Source organism: Megalobrama amblycephala, linkage group LG3 (genome assembly GCF_018812025.1).
Source record: "Megalobrama amblycephala isolate DHTTF-2021 linkage group LG3, ASM1881202v1, whole genome shotgun sequence".
Classification (NCBI taxonomy): Eukaryota; Metazoa; Chordata; class Actinopteri; order Cypriniformes; family Xenocyprididae; genus Megalobrama; species Megalobrama amblycephala.
Window position 1 is genome coordinate 14222681 of NC_063046.1, and position 12061 is coordinate 14234741.

The window sequence follows — 12061 nt, forward strand, 5'->3', positions numbered from 1 at the left end:
AGATCTACTGTTGAGTCAAAAAAAGTTATCAGACATGTTACCATACAGTGCCTTTATAGTACATGGATTAATCATAATTGATAAATGAAAAAACTGAATGAAAATTGACATATTGCATTCTTTCAGTTGAAACTTAAACCTAAATGTAAATCTTAACATTGAATATTTCTTATTTAATTCCATAAAGAAACACTTTTATAAAAGACTTAGAGAAATGTGATTATTTTGCCATATTGGTCATAAATAATAATAAAACTATTTTTTTATTTTACAAAATTTAGGGAGGCTGTTAACTAATATCTGCTCCTATGCATAGAGAAGATGAATATGTTTCTTAAAGTGTTTTGTTTCTGAAGCTTCTCCAGCATTAAACATTTAGTGTGTTACCCTAATCAAACACACTTGATTCAGGTCATCAGCTCATTAGTAGAGACTCCAAGACCTGAAATGGGTGTCAGACAAAGGCCCTGTCCCAAATGAAATGCATTGCCCTCGTGGTCCACACTTTCGTAATGTAATGTGCCCTTTGACTGACGGTTAGAAATCTGCAGCGGCGCTCACTTCAGTGCAGGTTCAGCAGAAGTGCACACTGAGGGCATATAGGGGCACTCATGAGCACCGTTCTGAAACCTACAATGACAAATGGGACACCCTATGGTCTTGTTAAGTGCACATGAAGTGTGCCATTTGGGACAGGGCCAAAGGAGACATTCAAAATGTGCAGTGTTGGGGCTCCAGGAACAGGTTTGGGAACCACTACACTAATGGCATCAGTAAAAGTAATAAATGAGCCTCAGCAGAGCGTTTTCCCAGGATTAGAACCAGCCATCACCAACTTTACTGAGAGTATGCCTGCGTCTCAATGCGCATACTATCCATCCTAAATAGTATGTGACATTAGTAATATTCAATACTATTTAGGGTGGATAGTATGCACATTGGGATGCAGGGTTTGACTTTTTTTGAGAAACACAACCCCTAATGCACAGATGTACCTAATGAAGGATCTTACTTCACCTTAAGCCTTAGTGTTTTATGATAGGCCTATATATGTTATTGTACTAATTATGCACTTATATTTTATATAAATACGGAGAAAATAATTAGAAAGGGAATATGCCTTTAAACAGTCTAGGCCTCTAGCACCTTTTTTGCTTCATTAGGAAAAAAAAATTCTTCGTCAACAGTGGACATGTTGAATATAACATTTTGTTTGCTTAAAACTGAGTCATAAATTAACTTTACATTCATAAATTGATCCATGAGAAATATTCATAGCAGAAAAAATGTGACAGGCTCAGATGAGTAGAAATGCTTGCAGTCATTTAATTGAGGAATGCAATAAACAGGCTAAAAAATAAATAAAATAATAATCAAATTTAATAAGTAAGCTTGTGGACTCGCATGATTTTACAGCGCTACATACAACATTTGTGAAGTATTTTGTGATAATATTTTACGATTAATCATGCATTTACCGATAAATGAAATCATGACCATTTTGGGAAAAGTTCGTCTCTCAGTAATTCATGGTGAATCTTTAGAAAATTATTTTAAGGCACCAAAATGTAGGCCCATAAATAAATTGGATAAAGTCAATGAAAGAGCCTGTCAAATACAGAGAAGATTTTGATATTGTGGTTGTTTTATGAGATATTTGTCACAGTCATTTTTTTACATGGCAGGTAATTAAATGTTAAAGCAAATTTATCCAGGTAACCTAACAGGCCTATCATATTTTGGTAAATTGCTAATATGGGCTAGCTAAAGAAATTCTCAGACAGGAGTCACATAAAAATCAATAGTTTGCTTTGTGTTACAATAAACTAATATTTTATAATAATATATCATATAGGATATTTTGATCATAGGCCTATTGTCTTTGAAAATAGGCTACATAAAATAGCAAAATAAATATTGTTTATATTCTTACATAACAGAAAATTTGCTTTATTAGGCCATTTTCTTGCTGCATTAGATAACATGTCTAAAAATGTGTTCACTTCAAATATTAATATTTAACAAAATGTATTTAAAAGTTAATATATTTAACACATGATATATTTCCAACATATTTGTACAATATTTAAAAATATTAGTAACCATGCAGTTGAGTTAATCTTTTTGAAGATATTGTACAGTCAGATTCAGATGTAATTAAGCATAATGGTGAGATCACTGACTGGAAGCAGGAAAGTTTTTTTTTTTTTTAGTTTATCATGTCTACCATCAGACAGCCAGAGGCCAGAAACACAGCGATTGGAATTTTGATAAAGAAAAAGTAAGTAGTTATGACACATTGAGCTCGTTAATTTTCTTTTGAAGCTCAATCAGGAAAGACAATAGATTACATTTAGGCCTGAGGGCTGTTTCATAAAAGATGCTAAGAAAAGCGAGGATTAAACTCCAAAACCTGACTTGAATTAACCTAACAAATGAGTTTGGGCTAAAACGGTTTCATAAAAGGTCATTGAAGTTCACGCAGTCCCGCTAATTCGATCCAGGTTCACCTAGTCAAGATAATTGCGCGTGCACGCTTTTCTTAAGCAGCCCTAGAGGTCGATCATGGATCAAATCGATCCACCATAGGAAAGGGCATACATTTTGTGCTATTTTATGTGTTTGAGACATGGTGTTTTCCTCAGTGCATAACTTACTTTTCACAAGTTTATTCTCCATCTGTAAATGTTAGAAAGTAATGCAAATATTTCCATTTTGCGGCTAAACTTCACAGTGAACGAGCGCTGCTGCGCGCATGCGCGCTAAACAGACGGAATGCAATAGAAGCAATAATTCTAAAATAGACATTTCGCTAAAATATTTGATGTTGGACATTAAATGTGCCTTATGTATAAGTTTAAACCTACAAGTAAATTTATTTTTTATGATAGTAACTGTAAATGGACTATTGTAATGCAGTAAATCAATATACTTTGGGACAATTACTGGGTTTAGATTAATCTTACCAATTAAAATTTAGCCTGTGCATATTTATTTTAATTTTTAATTTTGATTTTTATTTAATTCTTAATTTCTGCTCTTCTAATAACCATAAAGAGTACGACTGCCAAACAAAACCAGAGAGAAATGTATTCATATATTTTAAAACAATCTAATTAAATATTGGGCACAAAACATTTAGCCAGTAAGAAAGGAAAACCTGTAGGTTTTACACACACACACACACACACACACACACACACATATATATATATATATATATATATATATATATATATATATATATATATATAGACCAGAGTATAGATTAAATATGGGCCTTGGAAAAAGCTAGCTGACTTTATTGTGCTTTGACTACAGTGGGTAGTTCCAGTGTGGACAGCATCCATACATGTCACTTCTGCAGGCTGCATCTTACTCTGTCACTCTTTTCATAGCTTTTGCTGGCTCTGAGACACTCACTTGGTATTTCTCCTGCTCTTTGTCTAGCAAAAAAAATCACTCATCACATAATGAAAGCTTACAAATGATTGATTGTTTCAGGGGCCTTGCCACAGGTTTATTGATTTTGAATTTCTGTGTTACTTTTACTATATTTTCACACTTAAAACAATGATTTGGTAATCCTCTTGTACTCTTCTGTGCTAAGAAACAAGTCTCTGACAGTTCTCTCCCAAGCTTCCATTGTTATTAAGTCTGAGAATGATTCAGTGGGCTATATAAAGCTTAATTTTAAGAAATTACTTCTCTTTAAACGTTTTGTTTCTCATCATACTTACCTTTTAATAAAAAAAATGCCTTAAACTTACACCAATATTTTTTTTTTATTTAGCATTATTTAGTAAATGTGTGTAATATATATATAAAATATAAAGTCAAATAATTGTATGTGAGAGAGTCAGCTGTAATATCATTGCTTTCCTATTGGTCAGTGTTAGAGAAGCTCAGTTTAGCCTGACAGTTAGCCTGCTCCAGACCAGGCTAGTTTCCCAGCATAAGTTGCCAGGGTAACTGAGTTTGAACTAATTTAAGTTTGTTTTATGAAACAGAATTCGCTGACAACAAGTCTGACTAAGTAAAATAAGCCTGGCTTGTTTTCTAATCTTGTTTTATGAAACAGCCCTCCAGTTTCAAACAGACAGGGCTTAGACCAAGCCAGGATTAGGCCTTAGTTCAATTAAACATACCCAAAGGGAGGGGAACAAACAAACAAACCCCCACACACTACTTTAGTGCATCTTGAGACAAAACAATGGCTCTGACATAATTTAAGATCTGTCAGTGCAAGTTACTTTCAGTTAAATCAACTCATAATGCATTTTAGTCTAGGACTAACTTAAGTCTCATCTGTGAAATTGGGGGTTAAAGTCTTCAATAGTTGCATTTTATCATTTACCAGTTGATTTGTTTATATTAAAAACAAAAAAAAAAAAAAAAAACACGAGTAAGAGGCAACTTAGCATGTTAAAAATGGGAAATACCTTTATTTCAGACCATTAAAATAAATACTATACAGAGTCCAATGTAGAAAAGATTTAATACATGGCTTCTGTCTCAAAAAGGTTAATAATTATCACATTTGTAATAAATTTGTTTAAAAAAATAGCACTGACCACCCCACATGTAAACCCTACATCCAAACCCACCCAACAAAAGACAGGCATTTTTTTGAACAATACGAAGACATAATGATCTCTATATACTCTACTACTGCAGTTTGGTCCTTAACATATTTAGACCCCTCCAACACAGTTTGGTGAGGTAGGTTATAGGAGCAACACTCCTCAATAGGACTTTGATGCAGAAAAAAATCTGAGGCAATACAATGGTGGGTCATTAACCAGTCATACCAACCATTCCAAATTCACTTCTAATGCCTTCAGCCAGTCATCCCGCCAGAGTAAAGCCTATTTACAAAAATCAAAAAAGCTACAGCCACGCACACAGGACAACACAAAAGATGTAACAGAAGAATTGGACAGCTTGAGAAAATTACTTGACCACATTTTGCAAGTGTAGAATCGGATTTGTTCCCACTAACCAACTTCCTTTGGACTGAAGCAACCTTTTCTTTTTTTAAATAAAGCAGATCTTAACCTACTCGGATGCTTCGGTAAAAGGAAAATGGCAGTGACTCCTAGTTTGGAATAAAAGTCCAAGTCCTCCATATAAAACATGAATCACTACATAGTTTACATCCTTTGCCCTGTGCAAAAAAACAAAAAAAAAAAGAAAACAAAAACTTCCAATGTAAAGTCACATCTCAAATATGGTTAACCCAACACTATCAAGAAAAGCAGGGTATGTCTCCAAACCATTATGCGAGTCAGTGCATTAACATTTACACCACACATGCAAATAAGCCCTGCAACACCTCCTCTTGATCAGTAGATGGCACCATTTAAAATGGGTAAGACCAAATGAGCCTTACGAATCTTGAGCATTCATTCTGAATCATCAAGAATTCGATGATGTGGCCAACATACTGGGTTTATGAAAATCATCCCCTCAGAACTGACAGTACTTGATTTGTGAGGGATTTGCATGAAAATGTAGGTTGGAATGAGACTAAAGAGGGAAGAGAAAAAAAAAAAAAAAAAAAAAAAAAAGGAAAAAAAAAAATATAGGGAAGAGGAAAGGGTCTTAGATCAGATCAGCAACGTTCATGGGCATTTCCTCCACAGTAGTATTGTAGAAGGTTTCAATGTCTCGGAGCGTGCGCTTGTCATCTTCGGTAATCATGTTGATAGCGACGCCCTTTCTACCAAAACGTCCACCACGGCCGATTCTACAAAAAAACAAAACACCATTACACAACAGCCACAAAAACGCACAAACCAGAAAACTATAACCACAGAAAAAAAAAAAAAAAAAAGCTCTTAGACTCACCTGTGAATATAGTTCTCCCTGTTGGTTGGAAGGTCATAGTTGATAACCAGAGAAACCTGCTGCACATCAATGCCTCTTGCCTATAAAGTAAATGAGTACAGTCAGAAACAGTAAAATTCAAAAACAAAAGTGGTCAACTAGCAAACCCAATTTAATTAAAATCAACACTGTGTTTGAAAAACAAATGTCAGCTGCTTTAAAGTTGTGTTGAGGGACTTGGCAACCCAGGCACTGTGGATAGCAGTTAGAATAATCTCCCAAAGAACTTGATTCCCATCACAGCACAGAATGCTGGTGGAAGAGGGATCCTTGGTGTGCCATCTCAGAACTGTGGGTAAAGGGGAAGATGAAAGGTTGCTTACCAGCAGGTCGGTAGTGATGAGGACTCGGCTGGAGCCAGAACGGAACTCTTTCATGATGATGTCCCTCTCCTTCTGCTCCATGTCACCATGCTATGAAGTCACAGAGTGCAAAAATTCATAACACATAAAAAGGCATTTTGGAAGAGTATACACACCACAACATGTTATAGTCACTGACCAGCGCAGAAACAGTGAAGTCCCTCGCATGCATTTTCTCAGTCAGCCAGTCCACCTTCCGGCGGGTGTTGATGAAGATTACAGCCTGAGTGATGGTCAGGGTTTCGTAAAGATCACACAATGTGTCCAACTTCCACTCCTGAAAGACAGAGAAAACAGCTTAGCAAAATGGAGAGCGAGAGATGGAAAAAACAACAGCTCTGCCACTAGGTGGTGCTGTTTTCAGACTCAAGTTATGATCATGTTCCCAGAGTCCTACAGGCTCAAAATGCACTGCCAAGCAAAACGCTTAACAGACATTGAGCACTGCAGTGAGTCTGGGATCAGTTGACACGCATGGGGATCATCACAAAACAGCATTACAACTTCAGTCACAAACAGCTGTACACTTTGGACAATTGACAAAATGAACAGTTGAGTAATAATTCCTTTCTCTACCCTAAAATTCTTCACTCACCTCCTTCTCAACATTGATGTAGAACTGCCGGATACCCTCAAGGGTCAGCTCTTCTTTCTTAACTAGGATACGAATAGGATCTCTCATGAACTTTGTAGTCACCTCCAGCACCTCCTGAGGCATGGTGGCAGACAAAAGAATCACCTAGAGAAAAAAAAAAAAAAAGGTTACAGCTTACAAAAGGAGTCAACACTAACCACAACCTGAACATGCCTATAACACGAAAAGGTTACAATTTACAGTCATGATCAAATCTACAGCAATCAGCCAAGCTGATCAAGGTGCGGAGGAAATTTAATGTAGGAAATTTTCAACATGTATTCATTACTTCAATTAACTCATTGCTTCTACCTTTAATACATTGTTAGCCAACTGTGTTATGTATATATGTACACTGCTGAAATACATTACTTGGACAAAGTCCCCTCTGATAACATCACTCTAAATTGTAATGTAGACTATGCATCTTCTGTAAAGCTGCTTTGAAACTATGGATTGTAAAAAGCGCTATACAATTAAACGTGAATTGAATGCTATGCCAGCTTTCATCTATATAGAAGTTACTACAAGTTGCACAGCAATTTAAAACATTTAAGGTATGAAGTGTCAGCTGCTTAATAGTCATGAAGAGGGACCCAAGAGCCCAATCATTGTGGAAAGCAGTTGCATTTCTCTACCAAAGCTCATGATTCCCAAACAGCATACAAAGCTGGAGAGGAGAGGTGACTTTGGTGTGGGCACCAAGAAAAATTGTAAACTGAAATGTATGAGATTACCTGAGTATCTGTGGCCAACTTCTGAAAGATCTCATAGATTTGGTCCTTGAAACCACGGCTCAACATTTCATCTGCCTCATCCAGTGCAAACATCTTTATATATTTAGGAGCTGAAATAGTAAAACAAAAGTGTCATGTCTAAGACATTAGGCATGCAGAATACTAACCCGTGAAATTTTCCTCAACTACCCATTCAGTTTATTGCAATGAACGCTAAAACAAGACAGCCCACTAAAACAAGTGACCATCATCTGTACTTACAGAGATATCTGCGGTTAAGCATGTCAAACACACGGCCAGGGGTCCCAACCACTATGTGGGGCACATCAGCCTGAAGCTTCTGAACATCAGTACGGACATTAGTGCCACCAATGCAGGCATGGCAGGTTGCCCCCATGTAGTCTCCAAGAGCCAGGACAACCTTCTGAATCTGAGGAAGACAAAGACATTTTAGCAATAAAAACTTTATTTGAACCACCACCTGTGATTACGAGCCACAGCACAATAACAAAATGGCTGGTGAATCATGTTATAACATAACTTTAAGATAAGAATCTGTGCCCATAGCATGAAACAGTCTTTGTCTCACTGTGTTGAGCTGACTGGGATGAATATGGCCTTCATTTCCTCTGCCCCTAACAGATATAGGACTGCATCATTGATAGACACAGCCTTGCCCAAATGATAGGGGACGTGCTTAACTGAAGCGCTCTTTCCACACTTTTCCTTTGGACACACAGAAGACAAAGACAACCTGTGTGCTACAGCAAACCTGAATGAGTAATGCTTCTCACCTGCTGAGCCAGCTCTCTGGTAGGAGCCAGAACCATAGCTTGTGTAGCCTTCAGCTCCACATCTACCTGCTGCAGAATGGAGATAGCAAATGTGGCCGTCTTTCCTGTGCCAGACTGAGCCTGTGCAATGACATCATAACCTATAGACAGAAAATTGAAGATTATTAACCAATGGCTATTTAATTGCATTGAGTTTCAAACTGGCTGTAATGTTAAAAAGTAACATTGAAGGTACTAGTGTTGTCAAAAACGTCAATATGTATCGATACTGAAATATCTGAAACAATTCCAATACCCCTTTTCTGCAGTATCGATATACAGATACCAGCTACGCATTCGCACTCTCTCTTCCCTCCGACGGTAAAGTGACACATGCCTGCTTGCTCTCACGGTGCGTCCACTGGCGCGGAGCGGTGCGAGTGTTTTCAGTTCATTCCTATGGATGTTAGGAATAAGCTGAAAACGCCCGCTTTGCTCCACACCAGTCAACCCGCACCATCACTAGTCTCATTCGCTCCATTTGGATAGTGCTTGCCTCGGCAACCACTTTAGTAATTCCCACAGGTTTCATGCTCACACCACTGATCTATATAAGTGGCGTTCTCATAAAGCCGACTTGGTTTTCATGGCGTATAGCGCTTAAACGGTCAAATACACAACATTATCCATCTTGGTGAGTAAATACCCATCACAAATACCCATCTTGGTGAGTAGGCCTGTTCAGTTAAGTCAGTTTGGGAGCACAGCGCATGTTTCTGCGCACAAGCTCTTAAAGTGATGGCAACCTAATAAACGTGCTGCTGTCTGTCACGATAATAAATAAAAAAAAAAAAAAAAAAAAAAAAGACAAAATTAAAGGAAATCACTTGCTGCTTTTGTAACTTTAATTGTAAGCATTAATCTGCATCTAATTTTTACAGTGAAGACCATCCAGTGTTTTTTTTTTTTTTATTACTTTAATTTCTGAATTTCTTGTCCAAATACTATTTTTTAGACCCACCTGAAACACTTAAAGTTTGTCATGTTTCTTTATTCTAATCTAGGTGCGCTATTGTCTGCAATTTCTTATTACAGACTTTACCTTTTTTGGAATACAGTTCAGTTTTAAATAAAGCTTCCTTGTGCTGTGAGAACGCTACTGCAGCAAAATTAACAAATTATGAGATAAAAATATCTGTATGGCAGTATACATGGGAGTTTTTCCCAGTGGTATAGAAAGTGTATCAAATATTGATATTTTTCAAGGTATCGTATTGAAGTTAGAAATTCCAGTATTGTGACAACACTAGAAAGTATGGAAGCAGATTGTGCCCATAGCATGAAACAGCCTATGCCTCACTGTGTTGAGTTGACTGGGATGAGTATGGGCTTTATTTCATCTGCCCTTACCAGATATAGGTCAGAGTGTCACTGACAGACACAGCCTTGCCCAGTTGATAAGGGTGTGAATAAAGAGCTTATAATTCAATAATTAAATGACTAAGCATAGACGAAGAGAAAATTCTACATACCCTTGATACAAGGGAGAATTGCCCTCTGCTGAATGGCAGAAGGTTTCTCAAAACCGTAAGCATAGATTCCTCTGAGAAGAGCCTCTCGCAGGTTCATATCATCAAAACTATCAACAATCTCCTTCCAGTTACTCTGTTCAAAAAAAATAAAAAAAAAAAAATTTAGTTGCTGCCGATTTAAAAAAAAAAAAAAAAATTTTATATCAATATAATTAAAGAAATTAAATAGCTCTTAAGAGACACCAACCTCAATGATACCATCTGGCTCCATCCCCTCAGGGCCATTGTCTCTGGGTCTGAAATGAGAAAATGTAATTAGTACAGCTTTGATGTAAAACTCATTTCACATTATGATGCCCAAAGCAGCTAAATGACTAAAACATAGCATTTGAGTGGATTTTATCCAATTCTTCAGTCACTCAGCCCACTATAGTGTTGGGTTTTACCTACAAACATCCCATACATATATTAATCTATTGTTAAATGTTTAAAATACCTACATTAAAGGGAGAGTTCGCGTAAAAACTAAAACTTTAACTTATGGGGGGGAAGAGTCAGAATGACTGCCTCAGCTACTATTCACTTGCATTGGATCATTTTCCATAAAATGAAAGTGGACGATTACTGTGGCTGTCATTCTGCCCGATACCTCCTTTTGCGCATACAGGTTTGTATTACGATTTTTTTATCATTTGTAATGGTTACAATATCGATTTTTCATTCCTTTAAGACACTGACATCGTAAATTAAGAAAATGTCCAAGGGGCCGCCATTTTCAGTCAGCGCCATTAACAACGTGGCTCTGGTACTTCGTCGGAAAAAAACAATCGATCATTACAACGTAACGTTAGCATCTTACAAGAGCGGTATAAAATAATACCATGCGTCAATTCATTAAACCAATCCATGTACACATTTCTTTCTAGACACACAGTATACAACTAATCGTTTCACCGACGACATAGTTTCCCCTTTTCTTTCAAAATTTTAAAAGAATAAACAGCATCTTTATTATTTATATACACTTTTATAAAAGAGGCCTGTGAGGACAGGCCTTGGGCCTACACTGCAAGAACACTCTATTGTCTAGCCCAGGAAAGGCCATGTGCCCTACATATTTTCTCATTTGTAGGCCTACATCTGCGAACAAAATAAATTTTTAATATCACATGGCACTCGATACGGGGATCTCAAGTGAAGTACATTACAAAAAACGTTAAAAATGTCGACAAACTGTTTCAAACGAGGAAAAGGGAGCGACCATGTGCCGCATGGACGCGCCGGTTACACGAGGAACTGAACGAGCGCGTGAGACACGTTGCGTCACAAGAACCGGCATTCTAACGGATCGTCGAACAGACGACACAAAAACCATCTGAAAAGACTCTTTAATAAACATTGCGAGTATAATCTAAAGTAAAACGACCGGTACTTACACTACATGGTGAAAAAACACACTTTTTACGAGGCGGGAACAGCGAGAGAACGAACGTGCCAAAACGGCTGATAATGCTAGTTTTTGAAACGCCGATGGAAGAAAAATATTCGTTATTATCAAATAAATCATGTGAAATCAATAATACTGACTAAGCATTTCCCGTAAAACGATTATCACCTTACATAAGCAAAAAAAAATCTTGGAACACGTTGTCTTACCTATCTTCATGTTCAGACGACATTATTACAAAGGACTGTAGACTGGCGGAAACGCGCAAATACTTAAACCGTGACGCCGACCAAAGCTCACTGATTGGACAACTTCTCGCTCAGTCAGATTATAGACCCGCCCACCGTGACTTCCCATTGGTCAAGAGACGATTGGTACCGCCTTTTTAATAAGGGCCTATTTAAATACGTCACGAAAAAAAAATCTTAGCTGGAAGTTGAAAAAACATGTGAACCACAATTTTTTCTTTTCTTTTAGAAATGTGATGTGTGGTTTTCCAGAATAAACATTTTTTAAAATGATAAATACTTAATTTTCTTTTAGTAAAATAACAACATTCGTATATAAATATATAAATTCACAAAGTACAAACCACTTTTTCTGGCCCTAAAATATGAGTTGTCTATTTGAGTTTGTTTCATAATCAGAAAATGTAAAAGCGACTAAATAACCACAATATATGAGGAC

At 36.9% G+C, this 12061-nt stretch overlaps 1 protein-coding gene and 1 non-coding gene across 3 annotated transcripts; both read right to left on the minus strand.

Moving 5' to 3' along the window:
* Positions 1–4417: 4417 nt before the first annotated feature.
* Positions 4418–11694, minus strand: eif4a1a (eukaryotic translation initiation factor 4A1A). 2 transcript variants are annotated; one of them, XM_048184101.1, is made up of 11 exons: positions 11584–11694; positions 10175–10223; positions 9928–10060; positions 8417–8556; positions 7884–8052; positions 7623–7732; positions 6847–6990; positions 6391–6528; positions 6213–6302; positions 5851–5930; positions 4418–5749 (listed from the first exon to the last, which is right to left on the minus strand). In XM_048184101.1, the coding sequence occupies exons 1-11, from the start codon at positions 11604–11606 to the stop codon at positions 5605–5607; spliced, it is 1221 nt and encodes a 406-aa protein (XP_048040058.1). In that variant the 5' UTR covers positions 11607–11694; the 3' UTR covers positions 4418–5604. The 2 variants fall into 2 exon arrangements, with proteins under 2 accessions (XP_048040058.1, XP_048040057.1); XM_048184100.1 differs by lacking the exon at positions 11584–11694 and adding an exon at positions 11364–11509.
* Positions 6608–6744, minus strand: LOC125265953. Its single transcript, XR_007184385.1, has one exon. It is a non-coding gene; the product is annotated as a small nucleolar RNA SNORD10 (small nucleolar RNA).
* Positions 11695–12061: the final 367 nt, after the last annotated feature.